This window comes from Lithobates pipiens, unplaced genomic scaffold (assembly GCF_037356315.1).
Source record: "Lithobates pipiens isolate NorthernLeopardFrog02 unplaced genomic scaffold, aLitPip1_a1.2 Scaffold_8, whole genome shotgun sequence".
NCBI lineage: Eukaryota > Metazoa > Chordata > Amphibia > Anura > Ranidae > Lithobates > Lithobates pipiens.
Window position 1 is genome coordinate 126,653,384 of NW_027507903.1, and position 25,480 is coordinate 126,678,863.

The 25,480-nt window shown below is 41.7% G+C and overlaps 1 protein-coding gene across 1 annotated transcript in view; it reads right to left on the reverse strand.

The window, feature by feature from the left end:
* MAPK8IP2 (mitogen-activated protein kinase 8 interacting protein 2) overlaps positions 1–25,480 on the reverse strand; it is a 108,350-nt gene that overhangs the window by 16,222 nt on the left and 66,648 nt on the right. The window contains exons 3-7 of the mRNA XM_077473835.1: positions 24,649–24,897; positions 13,616–13,688; positions 11,422–13,272; positions 8,059–8,134; positions 3,631–3,800 (exon numbers count right to left, since the gene is read on the reverse strand). Coding sequence (XP_077329961.1) covers positions 3,631–3,800; positions 8,059–8,134; positions 11,422–13,272; positions 13,616–13,688; positions 24,649–24,897 — 2,419 coding nt within the window. The remainder of the gene's footprint in view (positions 1–3,630; positions 3,801–8,058; positions 8,135–11,421; positions 13,273–13,615; positions 13,689–24,648; positions 24,898–25,480) is intronic.

Here is a 25,480-nt window from a genome sequence, read left to right on the forward strand (position 1 = left end):
GGAGGAGCGCAAGGTCTCTAACATCCACCAGCTCCGTGATGTGGTCATGGTGGAGTGGAAGAGGACTCCAGTGGCAACCTGTGAAGCTCTGGTGAACTCCATGACCAAGAGGGTTAAGGCAGTGCTGGAAACTAATGGTGGCCACAGAAAATATTAACACTTTGAGCCCAATTTGGACATTTTTCACTCACTTTTGTTGCCAGCGGTTTAGACATTAACCACGTGCCACCCAGGCCAGTTCTGACATTTCTCTCCTACATGTAAAAATCATAATTTCTTTGCTAGAAAATTACATAAAACCCCCAAACATTATATATGTTTTTTTAGCAAAGACCCTAGAGAATACAATGGCAGTTGCAACTTTTTATCCCACACAGTTATTTGCGCACTTGAATTTTTTTTACTGGTTACATGTTTTGCGTTACAGAGGAGGTCTAGGGACAAAATTGTTGTTCTCGCTCCAATTTTCGCATCGATACCTCAAATGTATGGTTTAAACACTGTTTTCATATGTGGGCAGGACTTACGTATGCATTTGCTTCTGCGAGCACACGGGGACAGGGATGCTTAAAAAAAATGTTTTTTATTGTTAATTATACTTTCTTTTTTTTTATTTTGACACTTTTTTGAAAAAAAAAATGTTGATCACTTTTATTCCTGTTACAATGAATGTAAACATCCCTTGTAATAGGAATACGACATGACAGGTCCTCTTTATAGTGAGATATGGGGTCAGTAAGCCGAAGCGGTGCCGTTTTTTTTTAATGCAGAGGCCAGGCGTGATGTCATAACATCGCGCCCAGCATCCGAGGATCATAGAGACTCCGGCGACCATCTGGTCTACCGGAAATCTTTATGATCAACATCCGGGGCTGGCGGATCCTCTGGTGTGGTAGAAGCACCAGAGGGCGGCAGAAGGGGGGGTTGTCCCCTCTTGCCTCCCGTAAGAACGATCAAGCGGTGGAACAGCCGCTATGATCATTCTTATGGTGTAGGGAATCGCCAGCTGAAAGCGGCAATATCTGAATAATGTCTGTAGCTACAGGCATCATTCAAATATACCTGCTCAAAGTCCGTCAAAGTAACGACCCCAAATACACCTGCAAGATGACCACTGCCTTGCTAAAGAAGCTGAGGGTAATGTCCAGGTGATGGCCTGGACCTAAACCCTATTGCGCAACTGTGGGGCATTCTCAAGGTGGAGGAGTGCAAGGTCTCTAACATCCACCAGCTCTGTGATGTTGTCATGGAGGAGTGGAAGAGGACTCCAGTGGAAACCTGCGAAGTTCTGGTAAACTCCATGCCCAAAAGGGTTAAGGCAGTGCTGAAAAATAATGGTGGCCACACAAAATATTGACACTTTAGGCCCAATTTGGACATTTTCGCTTAGAGGTGTACTAATTTTTATTGCCAGTGGTTTAGTCATTAATGGCTGTGTGTTGAGTTATTTTGAGGGGACAGCAAATTTACACTGTTATACAAGCTGTACACTCACTACATTGTAGCGACAAGTGTCATTTCTTCAGTGTTGTCACATGAAAAGATATAATAAAAGATTTACAAAAATGTGAGGGATGTACTCACTTTTGTGAGATACTGTAGCTCCTGGCGCTTGGCCTGACTGGCCTACTTGCAAGAGAGTTATTAAAGACAAGGCAAGAGTCTGGAAAGTGCCCTACATGGAACCCAATGAACTTCCAGGCTACCCCTGTCCAGTTCAATGGGGGTCCAGACACAGCACACCAAAAGTCAAGCTGGGGATGGCCACACCAAACACTGCAAATAAAGGGGTTGATTTACTAAAGGCAAATCCACTTTGCACTACAAGTGAAAGTGCACTTGTAAGTGCAGTCACTATAGATCTGAGGGGAAGCTATAAAATGAGGTGAAGCGCTGCTGATTTTATCATCCAATCATGTGCAAGCTAAAATGCTGTTTTTTATTTCCCTTGCATGTCCCCCTCGGTTCTAGAGCGACTTTACTTCCAAGTGCACTTGCAGTGCAAAGTGGATTTGCCTTTAGTAAATAACCCCCAAAGAGTCCAGCTCCAGCAGTAATGTAGAGAAGGGTCTTAAATGAAGGGGAAAGAAATGTGCTAGAAAAAATAGGTTAGTCATTCCCACAGAACAGCTGAAGAAATGACGTCCATCCTCCTAGGATACTTCAGCGCAGCAGTATAAAATGAAGGTGAAAGACTTCCCGTGTCCCTCAATGAATAGAATGAAACTGCTGTGTTTTGTTTTAGCTGTTAACATTATTCATGCTAGGGTATTTGAACAGTTTCACCTTCTGCGTATTCACTTTCACTGTTTATATTTTTCTACCAGCCAGCATCAGGCCCTGGCAATGTCAGCTTTATCATAATGTGGGTTTTCGCGTCATTTCAGACTGCCGAGGAACAAAGAGGATTAGCAAGACACAAGCAATGTGGGTAGTGCTACCAAGCAGAAACCACAGCCTGTGTGTAATGGGCAAATATGGGTGCCTCTTACATATACATTTATTTATAAATTATATACACAAACATTTGTTTAATAAAAAACACATGAATAAGATTATGTAAGAAGAGTCAGTGAAAAAAAATAAAAAATTCTGTCTACAGTTCGGCTGGCAGAGGAGCCTGATGTGATTCTTCAAAGGATAGACACGAGTCATTTGCTTTAGTAAAATATCCAATTACTTTATTTCACCGAATAAAATGCATTTTGTGGCTTTAAATTGCCACTTCCTTCTACATATGATCCACCTAGATGACATCAGTGCCACAAACTCTACTCTTCCTCTCGTGGCTGCTAAACAGTATTTCTCAAGTGGCGCACACCACCAGCTAAGTCTAGACACCAATTTTACCACCTTGATCTGATGAAGTGGTAATTTAAAGCCACAAAATGATTTTTATTCGGTGAAATTAAGTAATTGGATGTTTTACTAAAGCAGATGACTCATGCCTATCCTTTGAATAACCACATTGAGCGTCTCTGCCAATTAAACTACTAATGTGCTTTTTTTTCACTGACTCTTCTTACCTATCCGTTCACAAACCTGAGAACACCACAAAGCACCCAGGATGGGAATGCTGGAGACAAAGAGAGTGGCCACACCAACCCTACATCGAGACAGGTTTTCTCCCCCCACACACTAGAAAGGCCGCATCCTTCCCCTTCTTGCTGTGTGATCACGGCCTCAACAGTTTTAAGTAAATTTTGACCTTTTGGCCCTTTTATCAGTGGTCATCAACCTTGTCCTCAGGGCCCACTAACAGGCCAGGTTTGCAAGATAACTGAAATACATCACAGGTGATCTCATTTTCTGCTCAGTGATTGCAGTATTCTAGTCTTCATCTCCCCAAGGTAATACATAAAACCTGTCCTGTTAGTGGGCACTGAGGACAGGGTTGATGTCCACTACTTTTATTGTGGAAGCATTTTTGTTTCTGAATTAATCTACTACACTATAAGGGCTCTCCTATCTCTCTCTCTTTTCTTTTGTGGACACTCTGAGCTATACCAGGGACCACTGGTGAGCTCGCCAGGATTGTTCGGGATAGACCCTATGAAGAAGATTACACTATTCAGATTACTTTAACTTGTTAAAAAAATAAAAAAAAGGCTACAGCTCTATGTAGCTTACCAACATTCTCTTTTACAGGACAGACAACCTCATGGGCATAAAATGAAGGAAAAATGCCTCTCTCTCCTGTTCTCATGTTATAGCCATGACACCAAGAACCATCTTCACATTCCACCAATAATGGGTCATCAACATCCAGTTCAAGCTCATCTTCATGACGAGGAATAAACCTGAGTAGCAGGGACACAAAAAGCAGAAGTCAAAACTATGTGGTTAGTGTAAGGGCCTGTGTCGGCTGGCTTTTGTTCACTTAAAGCTGGCTTTGAATTTCCATAAAAGTCTATGGGAACGCAAAACCTGCTTGCAGTAGGTCAAACCCAAATAAAAAGGTGGTTTATTGCAAGTCACATAAATCCTGAATAATCTCAAACACAGCTCAAACTGATGCCATCGACACAAGCTCTTATGCCGCATACACACGATCGGAATTCTCGTCGGAAAAGGCCCTGATGGTTTTACCGACAGAATTCCGACAGAACTCCATTCAAGCTGTCTTGCCTACACACGGTCACACCAAATTCCGATTGTTTACAACACAGTGATGTACAACACGTACTAGACTAGAAAAAGGAAGTTCAATAGCCAGTAGCCCATAGCTTCTGTCTCGTAGTTGATTCTCAGCATGCGTGATTTTTGGCATGTCGGAATTGCATACACAAGATCAGAATTTCCGTCGGGAAAATTGAGAACATGCTATCAATTTTTGGCTGGCGGGAATTCGGACAGCTAAATACCGATGAAGCATACACACGGTCGCATTTTCCGATGAAAAGCTCTCATCGGTCTTTTTCTGTCCGGAATTCCAATCGTGTGTACGCGGCATTAGGAACTTGCAAATTAATCATTGTTTTTTTTACTTATATTTACCATTTATAGCTACCATTTGTGAAACAATTAATTAAATAATTAAAACAATTAATACTCTAAAATTAATATGTAACAGTTACTATACTAGTACCCAAGTGAGATATTTTACTTTGGGTCTGATCTATGGAATCAGGAGGCAGAAAATATACCATGCTGTATATACTGCACTGGCTGAATGGGCACTGACAGCTCATCGCTCATGGAAGGAAGTACAACGGGGGATGGGGTAGGGAGTGTGTACGGTGTTAGATTTCTGAAAAGGGGAACTTCCATAAAGGAAGAATATATCTTTGCATTTCAGTGTGTGGCATTCCTGTTGTTGGTACAATGAAATCAAATTCCAGCTTTCACTTTCAAATCTTCATTATAAGAATTAGCTAACATTGGTTAGACAGATAACACAGACATATTTTCGAGTTTTTACAGATCGGTCCTCTTGTCCTTAAATTTTTTTATTATGATAACCATAATGTCCATCAGTGAGATTACTAATATCAAAAAGTTAATTTATAAGCCATTCTGGTTCAAGCTCCAACAAGCTGAAATGCCGTGACAGTGTTTGCAGAGTTTAATGAACCATATGGGCTGTGCACCTGATGTGTACATGGACACAAGTTAATTGTTTAACTGAATAATTAATTGACTGAATGATCAGACAGAAAATAAGCCCTGGTTCACATTGATTCTACTTTGAAATCGCACTACTTCACTTGAAGTAGCACAATTTCAAAGTAGCAAGGTCAGCGCGATTTCAGCTGCTACTTGATAGACATCTGTGTAGCTTTATGCACAGATGTCTATTGAAGTCGTGCCTGAAATCAGTAAAAGTAGTGCAGGAACTACTTTTGCAAATCGGTGCGGGCGCTGCAAAATCGGTGTCGCACCAATTGGAACAGTGCCTCCAATAGGCTGCGACTTGTTATGCGATTTGATCTCTCAAGTCGCATGACAAATCGATCCAATGTAAACCTAGGCTAACTTGCGGTTTACCAAACAGTTGCAAGTTAGAAGCAATAATACAAAACTATTTCAGGATGGCAAAGAGCATGCACACAATGCTAAATAATACAAAACAGATCATAAAAGCTGCACAAAGATGGACTCTTCACAGCAATGTCTCTGTGACTCAATTAGAGTATAACCTCTATAAGATTCTATAACAACAGAAAATCTAGCTGTGGATCACTACTTCAGTAGAATAGTTCAGAACGCAAACATCTACTTGGAGGGATCAGAGGGCCAAGGGCGAATCCAATGGAACTGACACACTCTGGTAGCAATTAGGGAAAGGCTCCCCACAGTAACTGGGTCTTTCCAGAGAAGCTACAGGCCTTCCTGGCTGCCTGCATGCTCGTTCTGACATTGGAGAGCTGCTCACTTGGCCAGATCGTTTGCCAAGCTACATTTGCCTCATTAGGTGTGGTCTTTATGAGTTGTTGAGGGAGAGAAGCTAAGGTATTTGTCATCCCTGTGAGTGTCTAGGAACCCAAGGAGTTGTAGGAAATGGAATTAAAGAGACTAGCGCCTGCATCTAAGCTTGGTAAGTAACAGTCTATTATACTCTACCCCGTTTGAACTTGCTGTTCCCTGGTATCTTTGCAGACCATTCAAACTCATCCTACCCAAAGTGTACAGGGGGTCTCCTGAAGTTAGGTATATTTGAGCTGCTGAGAGGTTGAGTCTTGGTTACATCCAGCAGGACAAGAGGCGAGGTGTCTCTGGCTTCAGACGCCTCAGTGGATGGTCGGAGGGCTCCACAAGGGGAACTTAGGCCTGAGCTGGGTGATTATTGGGTTGTGCAATATCATCTACTTCCAAGGGCAATTTTCTTTTCTGCTGAACACCTAAACATTGGACTAGCAATCTGTTCCCAGGTTGATGGGAAAAGTTTGATGCGTTCAATATTCCTTGATCCACCCATTGCCAGTCTTCAACAAATGTTTGGATTTGTTTGTACTCCAAAATCCAGGAAGTTGTAGTGTGTTAAAAGTTCTTTGGTGGACACTGTGTCCAATAGGTTTGTGGGCCCTTGAGAGTATAGCCAAGCATAACATGGTATTCATGGCATAACATGGTAGGTTGAGTGGCTTGCCATGGAATGTGCTGCATAGTTGTATTTCCAGATGACAATGCTAATTTATGGGTCCCATTCCTTAGTTTCTCATGAGCTTATACGGTGCAATTGAATCTCTCACATGCCGCATTGCCTTGTTGTTGGTACAGAATAGTGTGCAGTTTCCTAATGCTTAGTAAATTGCACCATTCTTCACTTTCAAAACAGGGTGATTGAACAAAATGTATCTTCTGTGGACAGCCATAAGGATGACAAAAGTGCTTCTATACCATTTTGGTGACCGTCTTGGTCAAGAGATATTACTGCCACCACAAACTTGGCAAAATGGTCCAGCATAACTAGAATGTGAAGGTATCTGTCTTTTGACATGCTGAGAGAAGGAATTTTGATGATCATTACTTCCAGTGGGCCATGTGTGTGCCATGTCAGAAGTGGAATTTGGGTCTCAGTACCCTTTGACAATGAACAGACCACACAGTGTGAACAGGATTTTTTTTTACACCAAATGGAAGAGACCCACACACATGTAAATGTTTTGTGGATACCTCAGTGTATGGTTTCCCAAGTTTAGCTGTTTGAAGATACAACAATTGAATGTTACCCAGCCACATCCTAAACTTGGCTTCTGCCAGGTACTCAGCAAAGTGTTGTATGATTGCTCACACCAAGGCCAAGAGCTCCAACTTAAAGAAGATGATGTTTGCAGGGTTCCTTTCTGTTGCATTTAGGCTTTCACTGGCATAGGTGATGATCTTCTCCTAGCTGCCTTGTACTTATGAGAGGCCCTGAGTACTGGCATCAGTTCTTAGCAAGTGGTGAGCAAGCATGGCAAGCAAGGGAGCCAACATAAACTGCTGCTTACAAAAGTCAAACACCTCCTGTTGTACCAAACCTTATTGCACTTTCAACCAATAATCTTTAGGCCTACCTGTAGGAGCTTCGAATCATGGCAGAGTGATGTGCATAGTGCTTGATGAGATGCTTAGAGTTTACCACTAATCCCACTCTCGCGCTCAGGTGTGGCCAACCAAAAAAAGATCCAAACCAGTATTGAAGCCTTCACTATATCAGGGTTTTTGCAGCCACCCCTTTAATGGTCTGAACAAGGACATGTGGCAGATTTTGTTTCTTTGTTTTACCCCTGCCCACAGTGCACCAATATCCAAGAAAAATTCCTTTGATATGGCTAAGGCACTGTGAGACAATAAGGGCAAGAAAGAGAAGTATCCAGACTGCAGTTAAAATTTACTAGCAGAATCACTGGACTTCCTAGACACACAGAGGAGGAGTAACCTGTAAGTACCACACAGTGCGACTCGTATTTTTATTCCGAATGGTTTGGGCGTGTTCACAAGAAACACCCAGCTCATCATGCCTTTATAGGTTGATTGAAATGTTATTAGGACCAAAATGTAAATAACAAAGCATTAGGCAGTTGTTCCCTTGTACAACCAAACAACATTAAACTAAAAGCAAGAACGTCTCACCTGAAAACAGCTCGGTGTGTCTGTTCTCGTTCTTCTCCATTTAATACACAAGAGAATAGTCCAAATGATTCAGTACCTATGGAAAACACATAAAAATACATGGTTTGGGAAATAGAAACCAGTAAGGCCAAGTTCACAGAAAGATTAAGGCATTTTCTTTGCCTGCTTTAACATTGACCCAAACATTATGTATATCAAGAGGAATGATAGACATAAAGACATCTGCCTAGCCTCAGGCCTATTCTTGTGCCTCTAACACCAGTCAGTCCTGCTCATGTGCAGTGTAATACTTTATTTCCTCCTTAAAAACAATGCTTGGATGCACGTGTTATCGCTTAAAAGGAAACACAATGTAGCCCAGTGGCAGAAAGTGGGCAAATCCCTTTTAGAAATCAGGCATCACCATCCTTGCTGTAGTGAATGTGATTTATGTCTTTATGATAATCCTGTAGCAGTTTTATACTTACATTATGAATGCTGATATTTAAGTGGTTGCATTTAAGTAGTAAACAAATTTTGTTATGCAGGAGAGTGGGAGAGCTAGATAATGTACTGGTTTTAATGGCTCTAAAATCTAAAATGCAGCGTCTTGTTAAAGAGAATGGTCTTGTTTAAAGTGGTTGTAATGGCTGATGGTTTTTTACCTTCATGCATTCTATGCACAAAGGTAAAAAACCTTCAATGTGCATCTCCCTGCTCAGCCCCCCTAATACTTACCTAAACCCAATCTCAATCCAGCGACAGGCACGAGACCCGAGGCTCCCCCGGGTCTCTCCTACCTGATTGGCCGAGATGCAACAGCAGGAGCCATTTGCTCCTGCTGCTGTCAATCACAGCCAGTGAGGCGGGAGTCGGGGGCAAGGCAGAGCCATGGTCTCTGTGTCTTATGGACGCAGAGAGCCAGCTCGGGAGTGAGCATGCACAAGCGCCCCCACAGCAAGCAGCTTGCTATGGTGGCACTCGACAAGAGCGCTGGTGGTGGACCTGAGAAGAAGAGGACCAGGGCTGCTCTGTGCAAAACCATTGCACAGAGCAGGCAAGTATAACATGTTTTTTTTTTATATATAATTTTTTTTCCTTTAAAATCACTTTTAAGTGGAACTTGATTAATTTTTTCAACTTTCCATCTAATAAATCTTCTGCCCTTGTCATTTTAACTTTGAATAGTAAAACATTTTTTCTGCCACAGCCCACTTCCTGTTTCTTGTCTGGTAAAAACCCTAGGCTTATGACATCATGCACAGCTCTCTCTCTCTCTTTCACTCTTGTGAGAGTTTGCCAGGAAGGGAGGGGGATGAGTCATAAGAGGGTCAATGAGAGCCGCAGACCTGGAGGTGTGCCTCTGTCTGTGTAAATCCAGGAAGTGAACAGGCAGCAGCTTCAGCTGCCCACAGTTAAAATGGCTGCAGCCAGACTTAGTGGAGGGAGATTTCTGCAGCATATTTGGCAAGTACAGAATCACAGTATATATAAAATAATATGCAAAGTGGTTGGAGGGAAGCTTCAGAATGGCAAAGCTGTTTTTATTACAAATGAATAGTGAGCAGACTGCAGTTCCTCTTTAAGGCCTAAGTTACATGTGATAGGCTTCAAAATTTTATATCATCCCAGGACATTGCTGTAACATCAAAATCTTCTACAACCTAACTTTTGGGGGGGGGGGAGGGAGGCTTGGCAAGTGTAAGTTGACAGGGCCTAAAGGAGATCTATCATTATATTTTTTTGTGTTACAGTTCTACCCCCTATGGGACAAGGCTTTATGTCCCTTGTTACTAAGTGTTAACTATAGTTCTGAGGTCCGACCTGCTTCCCTTTCCTCTTGCCATGGCCAATTGGACAACAACTTTGAGAAAAATGGCTGATTCATAAGTGCAGGTTTTCCCTGCTGTGAACACTTTCCATATACAAGCAGTGAGAAGAGAAATGCAGAGGGGGGGAGATATGTCAGGCTCTGCATTCCTCTTGCTGCTTGTCCATGGAAAGTGTTCACAGCCAAGATAAGCTGCATTTATGAGTCAGTGATCTAATTCAAAGCTATTGTTGACATAGCCAAGGAAGGGGGGAAAAGCGCAGGTCAGAACTCATGACTATGGTTAGAAGGCACTTAGCAATATAGGACAAAGTACTACTACATGCACTTTGTCCCACATGAGACAGAACAGTAACAAAAATTTTAAATTATAGAACTTCATAAATCTGCACAAAAGGCAGGGTCAAAGCCAACTGCCAGCCAAACTTTTTTTTAGCTTTGGATAGTGCTGGCAAAGTTTAGACCCTTTGTCAGGTTTTAGTTTTCTATGCATTTATTTTTTCAGGGACAAGAGAGCAATATGTGAAGGGAAATCAGTCTTAGCCCTTGTACACACGGTCGGACATTCCAACAACCAAATCCGTCGGATTTTGTCCGTCGGATTTTGTCAGACGGATTTTGTCCGAAACTGTTGCATACACATGGTCGGACAAAGTTGTCGGAAAATCCGATCGTTCAGAACGTGATGGCGTAATTTCGTTACAACGGGGCTACGTTCTCGCTAGTAGCCAATAGCTTTGGTGTAGGAATTTGATCTGAGCATGCGTGGCACTTTGTCCGATCGGAACTCTCTACACATGATCGGACAAAGTCCGATCGAATCATGTTGTCGGAAAATTTTACCGACAAGTTGGAAAACTTGGTCCGTCGGATACTCCGATGGAAACAGTCAGATGGAGACCACACACAGTCGGATTATCCGACAAAATGGTCCGATCGGACACATTCCGTCGGAATCTCCAACCATGTGTGTTCAAGGGCATACAGAGAAAACTAACAATGGCTAAGACGTCCTTATGCGGAACACTTTTACAACTTGTTAAATTTCCACAGATGCCTGCATCCTCACATTACTTTTCACAGGATGTCATAAGAACAGGAATTACAAGAAAACCTCCCCAATGAGAGCACAGACAACTATAAAACCTGACAGAGGTTATAACTTTTCCACATCTTGTTAACAACTGCTATAGCAGAAGCCTGGCTTTAATACTGCCAGGCCATAACATACAAAACCTCTTTAACGGAAAGATACACAGTCTGAAGTGAAGAAACCCATACCACCCAATATGATATCTTGTCCTGATTGATTTTACTAAAGAAAGCCAAAATTAGAATTTGTACAAAGTCACTTCATTGTGCTTCATTAGCACAGTGACCAGTGGACCGCCACAGCAGTGCTACTCGCATTTTCTGCTGTGAACCAGTAGCTTGGATCTGGTGGCTTATGCATAGCTCTACAGTAAAATTTTAGGGAAAAAAGTGTGAAAGGATAATAAGGACTCGGATTAGTTGGGCAGCAGTATTTGTTCTATGTAAAGAAAAAAACTTACTTGATGACCGTGATGTGCTGTTTACAAAGACATTGAGGAACTTCTTGGAAAAAGGCATGTTGGGCTCTGGCGATGAGTCTTCTGATGAAGATTCGTGTTCTTGAACTTCAACTTCATCTCCAAATTCATCTTCCTCCAAATCACAATTATCACAAGCTCTCAAGAGGTCACTACCATCACTTAATATTGAAGTACATCTCTGAAGGCTAACCAGTTCCAGCTGAGTGTGCTCATCTACCACCAATGTGTATTTCATTGAATCATAAGCCAAAGAGTCATCCAGAAGCCGTGGTTCAGCTGTATGGTTCTCCATAAAAGACTCTTCTTCCATGCAATTCTGGTAGGGGGAACCCTTCAGGCTTCTGTAGTAAGAAATGTCTTCATCATCTTCAACAGAATATTCTAGGTTAAAGCCACGGTTAGTTTTAGCTGTCGAAATGTCCATTGTTGGCTGAGTTTGGTCCAGTTCTGGACAGAGATCATCACAAAGATCATTATCTTCCAAAATTCCAGAATCTAAGTCACGGTCAATATCCCAGCCATCCCTTTGTTCCTGTAAAATTTCTTCTGTCCTAGACCAAGGTTTCTTTTCAATTTGATGCCCTGGAGATTGAGAACAACATTTAGCTGTATGAGATAATCCCTCCAGATGGAGGGGAAGTCCTTCAAAGATTGGAGTAACTGTGTCACGTGAATCATGTAGGACATACAAACCAGGGCCATTTTCTTCTCTACCATGATGGCTCAGGGAGTGTTGCAAAGTCTCCATATCCACCAGCTCTATGCTTTGTTGCTCTTCGGCCATTTCTTTTGGGGAATCATTGGGGGTGGAAAGGTCAGCATCTATCTCTTGCCCAACAGTCTCATGATCTAACTCAGAGGCAGGAGAAAGGGTGTCACAGGATGGGCTTGTCTGCCTCTGAAGGCATTCATCTGGGCAGGTTATAGGATATGAACCTTCAGAAATCATCTTATTAACCAGATTACTAAGCAGCCAAGGGGAATCTGAATCTTCGCTCAGATCAGCTTCAGATTCTGAGTCTGAGTCATACTCACTGTTTACATCTGTCTCTGGCAATATCTTGGGACCAACTGGTAAGTAAAAGGATCTTCGAATACTTTCCAGACTACGTTCTTTAATTTCATCAGCTTCCACTTGACCCAAACTTTCTTCATTTACGTGCCATGTACTGTATTTCTCTTCAGGCTTGATCATTATAGGACCTCTCTCATCTTCCTTGTCAAGTAAAATAGAGTCTTTTAGACCATGAAGGCCTCCCTCTCCCACGGGATCTGGTTCTGGATCAGATGTTGGGGAACTAGCTTCTTCAATGGAGTTGGTGAGGTGAGAGGACCGCCCACTGCTAGACTCGCTAGTCAAATCAAGCTCTGTTTCTGATATTGATGAGATCATGTTGCCCACAAGCCTTCCACCTTCACAAGCAAAAGCTGCTTCTATTTCTCCTTCTATATCTGAATCAGAGCCAGGAGAGCTTAGATCCTGGATGCTGTGTCCAGGTGGCATAAATCGATTTCTACTGGTGAGATCTGCCTCAATACCAGGATCTGAAGATGGAGATGTAGTTTCATTGGAAGAATTGGATGGATGACCCCTTGTGCTCTCTCTCTGATCAGGACTTAGATCCTCCGCATTCTCTTGGGGTGGTGTAGAAGATACCCCAAATTCATGACCTGAATGCCATAAGTCAACATGGCTGGACTGGTGATTGCTTTCAGGTGCTAACCTAGACACATCAATGTCTTCTTCTCTTTCCAGCTCTGTTTCATTGTTGTCAGCTTCTTTGAGAGAGTCAATGTCGCACTGAGTAACCTGAGTATGGGATACCAGTTCTGCAGATTTAAGAAGATGTATGAATACATAATTTTATAGAGAAACACTAAATATACACTGAGATATGAAAAATAGGGAAAGAGCTTCTGGAAATGACACGCATGCAGACTGCAGTTTTGTTCAAATAGCTAGAGATATGTCCAAACAAAAGAAGATATGGTATTAGGGAAGAGATGTGTCATCACAGAAAGAGGAAAAATGATCAATCCATCCGAAGCTGACTGACTTTCTTATTACAGAGGAAAGATCCCCCTCTATATTACAGAAGCAGTAAAACAACACAAATGAGGAACACCATGAAAGTAGTAATAGATACACATGCAAAGAGTCTAACGCTCTCACCGGTCTCATTTCTCTCAGGATCTGCCCAGCTGTCACTCTGAGAAATTAATCCACCGTTGTTGTTAAGTGTGTCCTGAGATTTAGAGAATAGAATATCTCAATCCAATAAACTGCATACTGTACCTACCACATTCATATATTTATATATACAAATTTATAAACTGAGACATAGCTTCTAAATGGCTTTGTATAGTCATTGTTAATTAAATATTTCTATTTACAACTTCCCTTATCAGCTTCCTGCTCATTTGATTATTAATCGTTGTGTGTTGATACTGATTTCTTGTCCAGTACAGAGACAAATTAGGGCAGATTTGGTAGAAAGATAGAAGCTTTGGCACCCCACTCCATTTCAAAGAAGCCACCTCATATGCATTGTATCTACAGGTAAGGAAGGTCTCATCCTGTGGTGTAGCCTGGGAGTAGCCAGTGTGGTCCCCCTTGGTGCAACATTTATAGGGGCGCAGACAGGGCCACTCTAAAACCTTAGGGTGGTAGCATGGGGGGCGGTAAAATCAAAATCCCCAGCCATGTGTGTGTGTGATGGGGAGGGGGTTATCTGGGGGGGGTGTGATCCGAGTGGAGGGATCTGGTGGGGTATGTGGAGGTGTGATCAGAGTGGAGATATCTGGAGGTGTGATCAGAGCTGAGTGATGGGGTGGGGGATCTGAGTATGTGATCAGAGTGGGGGGATCTGGAGGTGTGATTAGAGTGGAGGGATGGCGGACCTGGGGGTGTGTTGATCACATTGGAGGGATCTAGTAAGCAATCTGGTGGTATGATCAGAGTAGAGGGAAATCTGGGGGTGTGATCAGGGTGGAGGAATCTGAGGGGCGGGGTCTGGAGCTGTGATCACAGTGAAGGGATCTGGGGGGGGTGATTAGAGTGGGTGGGTATCTGGGGGTGTGATCAGGGTGGGGGTATATAGGGGGTGTGATCCGAGTGGGGGATCTGGAATGTGTGATCAGAGTGGGGGGGTGGTATCTGGGGGTTTGATCAGGGTGGGGGTACCTAAAAGTCCATGGGTAAGGGGGCGCAAATTACTTGCCTTGCCCTAGGTGCTGACAACCCATGCTACACCACTAGTCTCATCAGACACCACCTGCCTACAAGTTCGTCCTCCTTTGTGAAGTGACAGGCACGTGCACGCCTCATCGCTAGTGTCCTCGTTTATTACAGAAGCAAGTAGGATGTAGCTGGGCCCAAACGTCCTGCCTAGGTTACATTGTGAATAATCTGGCGCAGTTCCGGTCGGCAAGCTAGAGGTAAAGAACTGACCTAGGAGAAAATAGGGTTCCCAACTGCCAGACTGTGCAGAGTAGCAGTGATGTGTGAGTGTGTCACTTTTTGACTTACTAAATGCATAGTAATAATGAGGCAATAAAAGTGGTCAGCCTTCGCGCCGCTAAGTGGTAATAAGTGACTAAAGTGGAACAAAATCCAAAATCAGATATAATGAAACACAGATGCTGTGAAAAAGAGCCTGAGTGATATAAAGTGCAAATGCTAACTAAAAAATGCAGCAGGACAAAATAGTGAGCACAAACTATCAAATAATGAATATAAAGGGGTGGGTCCTGCGCAAATCGTGCCACTCAAATAAAATACACAAATTCAAAATAATATAAATATGTGCATACATACAATGCCGTGAAAAAAAATATAGTCCAAAAAACAGCACGCATAAAAATATATAAAAAATATATAAAAAAATGGAAAAAAGGTTTAATGATAGAACAATAATAAAATGTCCGCTACTCAAGGCTCCCAGAACTCTCACCTTTAAACGAAGTGAATAAGCAAATCAAACAAACTCCAGGATTCTCTTATTTCATTCATAAATAATAAATAATAGCCATCAGGAAATCCAAAGGAGGGATGCAATGATACAATTCCGCCACTAGAGGGCCAGTCCCAGCTTCCAGAACAGGTGAAATGGATCTTCACTTCTATTTCACAGTGTATGGCTCAAAATAAGAGAGAGGAGGGGGAGAGAGAGAAACAGGAGACTTCCATAGTGTAGTAGTTTAAAAAACGGCAGGTAGATTTATTAAAAAGCAGTAAAGACTCTCACATTTTAATTGCAAAAACAAGCACAATCAGGAAGAGGGTATAATGACAACTTCCTCCCGCCTTACTCTACTTCCGGTTCGTCCTCTGGCCAATCCCTACGCGTTACGTCATGTGACTTCTTCATGGGCATCCCCATGAAGAAGTCACATGACGTAACGCGTAGGGATTGGCCAGAGGACGAACCGGAAGTAGAGTAAGGCGGGAGGAAGTTGTCATTATACCCTCTTCCTGATTGTGCTTGTTTTTGCAATTAAAATGTGAGAGTCTTTACTGCTTTTTAATAAATCTACCTGCCGTTTTTTAAACTACTACACTATGGAAGTCTCCTGTTTCTCTCTCTCCCCCTCCTCTCTCTTATTTTGAGCCATACACTGTGAAATAGAAGTGAAGATCCATTTCACCTGTTCTGGAAGCTGGGACTGGCCCTCTAGTGGCGGAATTGTATCATTGCATCCCTCCTTTGGATTTCCTGATGGCTATTATTTATTATTTATGAATGAAATAAGAGAATCCTGGAGTTTGTTTGATTTGCTTATTCACTTCGTTTAAAGGTGAGAGTTCTGGGAGCCTTGAGTAGCGGACATTTTATTATTGTTCTATCATTAAACCTTTTTTCCATTTTTTTATATATTTTTTATATATTTTTATGCGTGCTGTTTTTTGGACTATATTTTTTTTCACGGCATTGTATGTATGCACATATTTATATTATTTTGAATTTGTGTATTTTATTTGAGTGGCACGATTTGCGCAGGACCCACCCCTTTATATTCAATAATGAGGCAATGCCACTGCTTGGTAGTTAGGCTTCTGTATCAGATAGATTTAATGCCTTTGCAAAATATAATTATCATCCTAACACTGGAAAGGGATGTCAAACCCTGCATAAAGCCATCAGTTCATTCTGTAATTTCTTAATATTTACTGAGAGGGAAAGCAGCATCCTAGGAAATCATATTTCTTACATCGGATTCAATCTTAAAAACAATTCAAAGTTATTATTATTATTATTATTACTTTTGCTAATAAAGTAGATTAATCTTCCATATCAGATTTCATCACAGTTCTTACCTACCGACAAACTGTTTGTAGTGATAAAATTATTAGTACCAATAAAGGAAAAATATACTCTCAAAATGTGATTACCTCTCTTCCATTTAGCATTGTAAAGTAAATATATCTGCTTTCAAAGCTATTGGTCTTAAAGTGGGGTACCCCCTAAAAAAATAAAAAAATAAAAGTCAGCAGCTACAAATACTGCAGCTGCTGACTTTTAATAATCGTACACTTACCTGTCCCAGGGTCCAGCGATGCGGGGGAACGAAGCCCCCCCTCGTTCCCCGCTCCACTCGCGGCGCCGTCATGCGTACTGTGGGCACCCAGCTGTGGCTTCACAGCCAGGCACCCACTGCGCATGCGCGAGCGGTGCAGGGCGCCGTGATACGTTGTGACAGGTCCCAGGTGAATGTGCGGCGCGAGGGGAAGTGACGTCACCAGCCCGGGCAAGGAAGAAGGCAGACTACAAGGGACCCCCTAGCAACAGGTATTTAGAGGTGAGTAAAAATTTTATTTTTTTGACAATTATTTATTTATTTATTGTTTTAATTAATTTTAAGCAACTTTTTATTTTTTGGTGGCAACACCACTTTAAAGTCATTATACATGTGATTTTGGTTTCTGGCCTAGGTATTATGTAAGCATTTGTGAACATATTTTGCAATTTGTACTTCATTTTCTACGAATTTTGCAATATCTTATAGAGTTTATAAATGCCTATATTTTATGCCATTTCTCAGTTAATGTACATACGCTTATATTACCTAAATTAATTTAAAAAGTATCTGTTTTCATCAATATGTTGACAATATGCAGTTGTATCTGTCTGTATCATCTGATGTCTGTAGGTCCATTATCTCCTTGTTTCACTGCATGGATGACATTAAGGTGTAAGGGTCACAAAATCTTTCAACTAAACAAGGAAGTGTTTTGGGTTCTTGGAAAAAATGATATAATGGTTTATTCAAACTCCTTGAACATGTATGACTATTTTAGGAAGCTAGTAATCAGGAATAATTTTTAGCAAAGGATCATATTAGTAATATCGGAATAATGGATGGCGTGTGATATTCCTTCTGCTGCTATTAGACTGCACTACTGTACTGTTCATTTATGTGGACTACATTAAAACATGCAAGTTCAGAATGGTGCTACTGCTATTATTCTTCAAGTTATGGTAAAAGATTTATAAAAAATATATATTATTGAATTAATTATTAAAAAATGTAGAAAAACATATATTATTGAATTAATTATTCAAATTATTATTAACTATTTAAAAAATTCCTAAATTGCTTTATTTTGCATGGTCTTGTCCCTTTCTCTCCCTGAGTAAAATTTTTGTTAGATATGTGACTGACAATCATATCAATGGTTATTGCTAACTCTAACATAAGTAGAAAACATCTGTAACTATAGCCAAGAGCTGCGCAGTGCTGTTACTATGTGCAAATAGGCTTTCTACATGTTCAAAAGCCAAAAGGTAAAAAAACTAACAAAAAAAAAAAACAGGTTGACCAGGGTTAATGCTAAAGAAGAATTACAGTTAAATTGTCCAGCTTGGAGATTGGCCACTTGGTGTGAGCGCCAAATAGCGATCACTTTGCTTTTTCTCAATGAATGCAAAGTAGTCTCTGATTGGATGAGGTGGAGAAGTGAAGAAGTGCTTTGCGGCAGACCCCCTGTGTTCAGAATGCAGCTGGGCAGCCACTCGGCATGGGACCGGGGCAGAAGCTAATGGAGATCACTGCAGTGCAAGGAAGCAAAACCTTGCTTTGACCAAGATGTCCGCCTTCAGACAGAAACAGTGTAAAACAGGATGTGCTGAGTGGGAGAACGCTATACTGGTAAGAGAGTCCTTTTCCTTCTTGGTTTACTTGCTCTTTGTTTCCCTGCAAAGGTAAAGCATAATGGGCTACTATGCATCGCATAGTACCCCATTATGTGTCACTTACCTGACACAGGAGCCAGCGATGTCACTGCTGTCCCCTCTTCCACAAAGCGTCCATCTTCCTTCCGGGTATCGCTGCTCTGGCGCTGTGAGTGGCCAGAGCAGCGATGACGTCACTCCCGTGCATGCGCACGGGAGCCATCAGTGACGGCATGTTAGCCTTCACTAACGGCATGCTCAGTGTGCTTGTGCCGTAGACATCGGTACCCGTTTTTTGTAAAATATCTCCTTAGGCGTGTAGGATAAGGAGATATTTCTTGCACCTACAGGTAAGCCTTAATCTAGGCTTACCTGTAGGTTAAAGTGGTCCCAGATAGTTTACAACCACTTTAAATAACACGCCTGAGGAGTTCCCTTACCTGCCTGCAAAGTAGCACATCTGTATAATGATGAATATAACCTTTACAGCAAAATTGGCATTTACAAAGAAAAAAAATGGCTGCTTTATTCTGTTTGTAAACAGGAATTCCCTTAAAGCGGGAGTTCTGTCGTTTTTTTTTTTAAAAGCCAGCAGCTACAAATACTGCAGCTGCTGACTTTTAAAATAAGGACACTTACCCGCCCAGCGCGCCCACGATGTCGGCACCCGAAGCCGATCTCTCGATCGTCTCTCGGGTGCTGCAGCCGCCATCTTGGCTATGGGAATCAGGAAGTGGAGCCTTGCGGCTTCATTTCCCGTTTACCCAATTGCGCATGCGCGAGTCGCGCTGCGCAATAAGGATGGTCCCCGCTGTCTCCGGGATCCGTGTTTCCCAGCAGACAGAGGGGGACCTGCGGAAAGGGGGCGTAGATTCTGCGGAAAGGGGCGTAGATTCTGCGGATATCTATGCCGGAAGTGGGTGCAGATACGTGTACTGTCCCCCCTGAAAGGTGCCAATTGTGGCGCCGGAGGGGGGGAGGGTTCCAATGAGCGGAAGCTCCACTTTAGGGTGGAGCTCCGCTTTAATTTATACTAGACCTATCCTACATGATGTTAATATGGGGCCTCTTGCAAAAAAAGAAAAGAATGGCATGTTGTGCCCTCTAAAAATACATACCGGCCCTTATTTGAGCATGCAGCTTGGCTGGTCAGGAAAGTGGGAAGGTAGGTAGACAAGCATGTGCCCTCCCATCCTGAACCATACTAGGACAAATGCCCTCAACACAGGAAGGGTTCCTTGCCAGGGGCATCCTTCTGGCAAAGCACCTTATCGTCATGTTGGACAAGGTCCCATTCCCACAACCCTAGTCTGGGGTTTGTGGGATCTGTGGGCAGGGGGCTTGTTGTAATTTCGAAGTTCCCTTAAAAAATGAATACCCTATACTTGTCAATGATATCCCTGAGGATGCTCCACTCCATTGTTTAAATTCTGTGTTGGGGAACAGGAGTTGTCATTTGCGGTGAATTGCCAAGAGTGGATCGTGTCAGCAATTGGCGTTCTTTTTTCCGGCTATTCGGCAGGCTTTGGTCATCATGATTAGCAAGCATATGCATTGCTGAACGATGTGATTGACAATGGATTTACATTGTGGGATATTTTTTGGAGTGTTTTAATTTTAATTAATGGACTTGTGAAAAAGTATGTGTTTTATTTGTTATTTAATTTTTTTGGTAAATTATGACTTTTCTGAAGACGCCCAATGGAAGGGGCGAAACGCGTCAAGCGAGCACGTCCTAGTGTATCACATCCGGAAGTTAGAACACAAGCTGGGGCGGCGGCCATTACTCTGTTTTAACTACTGAATTGCAAGTGCACTTTGAGATATATTTTTACTACTTCTGGACCAGCCACCACAGTTTTACTCATCATTACTCATCACTCTTCCTTTTGGCCACTAGGGGAGTGCGCGATGAACACTGGGCATCCGCGATTGCTCGGATCTGTGTGTGTAAACATGCAAATCCCAGTTCTTTCAGGGAAACAGAGACAGATCGTGTGTTCATACTAAGTATGAACACCGATCTCTCTCTTCTCCTAGACAATCCCATCCCACCTACAGTTAGAACACACACGAGGGAACACAGTTAACCCCTTTATCGCCCCCTAGTGTTAACCCCTTCCCGACCAATGACATTTATACAGTAATCAGTGCATTTTTAGAGCACCGATCGCTGTTTAACTGTCAGTGGTTCCAAAAATGTGTCAGAAGTGTCCAATTTGCAATATCACAGTCCCGATAAAAATCGCAGATCGTCACCATTACTAGTAAAAAAAAAAGTAATAATAATAAAAATGCCATAAATCTATCCCCTAAAAACTGCAGAGGTGATCAAATACCACCAAAAGAAAGCACTATTTGTGGGAAAATAATCATTTTTTTGGGGGTACAGCTTCGCACGGCCGCACAATTGTCAGTTAAAGTGACGCAGTGCCATATCGCAAAAAATGACCTGGTCATTGAGCAGCCAAATATTCCGGGGCTGAAGTGGCTAAATCTAATAAAGCGCTTTTACACTATGGAAAATCTTCAGTGATTTCATGGTATGAACTAACGAATGGAAATTATGAGATATGGAGGAGTGAAGGAGAAACGCTGATTTAACAACATATCCAGTGATAACACAGGGGGTGTTCCCTTAACGCTCTGGTGAGTGGGGACAAAAGAGAGGAGCACAACACCTTATGAAATAATATGTTTTTTGCACCAGCACTTTGAGGATGGCACCTTTTCTACTACTTTAGACCATTTCTGAAGAGCTTAATATATTGTTGGACTTTAATGTTAATGTGTCTAGAGGGTTTGTTAAGAGGCAGCACTGTCTATATTTGTGTAGTTGCCATAAGGCCATCGTATTGTATTTTATTTAATTATTCTTTCATTTATTTAGTGGTGGCATTTTGAGGATTGCACGTTGCACTTTAATTTACATTGGCAGTTTGAGAATTGCACTTATTGATTTAGAGATAGTAAAGTGCACAGAAGGGATTTAAAGGTGCAGCGCTGTATATATATATATATATATATATATATATATATATATATATACATATACATATATATATATATATATATATATATATATATATATATATATATATATACACTTCTAGTTGTTATGTAACAATATTGTTACACTGCATTTATGAATGCAGAGAATAACAGCAGTAACATAGTTCAATCACACAGAAGTCACTTTAGCGCTCCTGCAACAGAGATTGGAATCTTGGCTGTCAAATTGACTACTGGAACTCAACGGTTACACTTGCCAGAGTGGGTACGGCAAAGGTGATGCATGGAGTATATTAGGTACAACTTCAGCTACTTTACAAGAAAGGATTTCTTTACTGAAGCATATTGTTACATGGTACAATAACAGTTAGGATCACCATCCCAGTTTTACAGGGCTGTCCTTTATGCCCAAGGTCTTAAATAAGTCTGTATAATTATATTACCGCCATTATTGCTACCAGTCTTATATGTGCTGCTAAATTATCTCTGCTATTTTCTATAGCAAACTTTAAGGTGTTATTGTAAGATCATATATTCTAAATAGGACTACCCATTTTTTCTCTGGTCATGCTTTGAGCTGAACTTCCTATTTTTATCTCTGAGTGCATTATAGTCCTTCGGAGATTTGACCAGGGGAATGACAGTGTCCCTGGCTCCATACTGGATTCTCCATAAGAGCATGCTTTAAAGGGATACTACTTCAAATGAAAATAATGACACGGTGATCACATGCTGTGCCGCTGTTAACTTTAAGTGAGATGAATAAAACTGAGTATAGTTAAAATCTGGTAACATTAATGGAGCTGAAAGCTGACATATTTTGGGAACAGAACTTGGCAATGGCCACCATATGGAGGAATGGTTTCATTTTTAAAGTGAGAAAACATCTTTATCTACCAGACTCCATCATACTAAAACAGGCCTGTACAGCATGGATGCAGGAATACAACCAGTAGTTTTAGAACAGTCATTATTTATAAGAAATGTCTTAAATAAATCAACTCCCTTGATCATACTAAAGGCACAATACTGCAGAGGCAATTAATCAGCTTGTTACTTTTAGTGGAAAAACTGGAAGACCATTTCTTTGTAAATGAGCCATTCTGAAAAGTGGAAAAGTATTTTTTTTCAGATCCCTGCTAGTCTGCTGACACATTCTTACTTAAGTGGCTTGAAGAACTTGTATTGGCTTCTTTTGGTTAAGCATAAAGCCAAAATTGTTTCTGTGGCAGCCAGTCTTTGCACCAAGAAAATACCAGCAGCTAAACAGGGACGTGTGGTGAGGTCAGTGGCTGGTGAGGCACTGGCTAATATCAGAGCCAGATACACATAGGTTACATAAGGCGTGAACGTTAGAGCGAGAACAATAATTCTACCACTAGACCTCCTCTGTAACTCTAAACATGTAACCTGTAAAAAAATTTAACGCGTCGCCTACAGAGATTTTTAAGTACCGAAGTTTGGTGCCATTCCACAAGTGTGTGCGCAATTTTAAAGCGTGATATGTTTGGTAGGTATCTATATACTTGGTGTAACATCATCTTTCACATTATACAAAAAAAATCGGGCTAACTAGTGAGCGGTCTGGTTTAAGATAAAAGTGGTATCTGTGACAGATTCTGTTTGAAGAAGAATATCATTGTTTTGGCAGAGGCTAGCTGCCATAACCCCGGTATTCTTTACTTTAGTGAGCAGTCCAGTTTAGGAGTGGTCTCTGTGGCGATTCACCGCAAGGTCATTTTTATCGGCGGCAGGAGAGGGGCCCCCCACGCTCCGGTGCCCTCCTGCTTACTGGAGCCATTGGCAGCAGTGGAGGTGATCGGATCCTTCTTGTGGCCTGACATGGAGACGAGTGAGGGGAAGATGGCCCCCACCTGTTTCCATATCATTGCAGAGCGGAAGCGACATCAAAACATAGCTCTTAAAGGGCCATTTTTTCTTTAATTTTTTGAATGACAATTTTTTTGACCCCAGATCTCATATTTAAGGGGTCCTGTCATGCTTTTTTTCTATTACAAGAGATGTTTACATTGCTTGTAATAGGAATAAAACAGTGTAAAAATAAAAGGTAAAATAAATAAGAATTTTTTTTTAAAGCGCCCCGTCCCACCGAGCTCGCGTGCAGAAGCGAACGCATACATGAGTAGCGCCCGCATATGAAAACAGTGTTCAAACCACACCGTCGCGATCAGTAGATCGAGAGAAATAATTCTAGCTCTAGCCCTCCTCTGTAACTTAAAACATGCAACCTGTAAAAAATGTTTAAACATCACCTATAGAGATTTTTAAAGGTAGAGATGCAACACAGATTGGAATCTTGGCTGTCAAATTGACTACTGGAACTCAATGGTTACACTTGCCAGAGTGGGTACAGCAAAGTTAATGCATGGAGTATACTAGGTACACTAGTATAGTATTTTTAAGGGTAAAAGTTTGTCACCATTCCACGAGCGGGCGCAATTTTGAAGCATGACATGTTGGGTATCAATTTACTCGGCGTAACATTATCTTTCACAATATAAAAAAAAATTGGGCTAACTTTACTGTTGTCTTATTTTTTAATTCAAAAAAGTGTATTTTTTTCAAAAAAAAAGTGCGTTGTAAGACTGCTGCGCAAATACGGTATGACAGAAAGTATTGCAATGACCGCCATTTTATTCACTAGGGTGTTAGAAAAATGTATAATGTTTCGGGTTCTAAGTAATTTTCTAGCAAAAAAAAATGTTTTTAACTTGTAAACAACAAATCTCAGAAAGCGGCTCGGTCCTTAAGTGGTTAAGAAAAACAGACTAAACATATACTAGAATTGCAATCCCAAAATAAATCTGTTACCAATACTATACAGGATTATACAGTTCATATGTAGTGTCAATATGCAGTATATTATAATCCTATCACCTAAATGCAAAGACTCCCTTCTAACGTACTCTCTGTATAAATTGATTGTGCTAACCATATTCATATGTCTTCCTGACTTTATTATATCCTTCTTTTCCTCAAATTCACATATTTGTAACCTCACCTGAGTTCGAGGGACACTAAGTCTCAGAGTGCATGGCCTGTTTTTAAGTAAATCTTCAGGTGGAAGAGGAGAAGGACTTGGTGATGGAGGCGACTCATCTTGTTTGCGGTCTTCTTGAGGCTGGATTTCCTCTTCTTCCTCCTCTTCCTCTTCATCGTCTTCCTCATCAATCATTTCAAATTCCTGGAAATCCTCCTGAAAGGTGCAGATAGCGCGGGAAGGATCGCATCTTCCAAAACCAAGTCCTTCCTACAAAGACAAAAATAGTTGCGTTATGGTTTTTCACTTTTCAAGCTGAATAAATCTAAGCAAAATAGTAGCAATTCAAAAGTGAAAAGGCAGCAATGCAATTGCAAAATGTTCACAGATAATAAAACTCTAAGGCCGCGTACACACGCGGGGACTGTTCGCTCAACTTTGTCCGTCAAACAGTTTCGGCAAACAGTCCGCTCAAAATTAGCATGGACGGACATGGCCACACACGACGAACGAACAGTTTGCTGAAACCGTGCGCGATGACGTGAACGGCACGTACGACGGGACGAAAAATACGACGTCCTATACACTGCATTATAACTTTCGGCGTGTAAATCCTTTCTGAGCATGCGCGGAACTTAGTTTGACGAACAAGCCTACACACGGGCGGACTGTTCGCTCAAACAAGGTTTCAGCGGACAGTTTTACGGAATTTCCGAAAAACCTTGTTCGTCAAACTGTCCGCTGAAACTGTCCGCTGAAAGCCCACACACGAGCGGACTGTCCGCCCAAACACTGTTCAGCGGAAAAAGTTGGGCGAACAGTCCGCGCGTGTGTACGCGGCCTAATGCTTAAT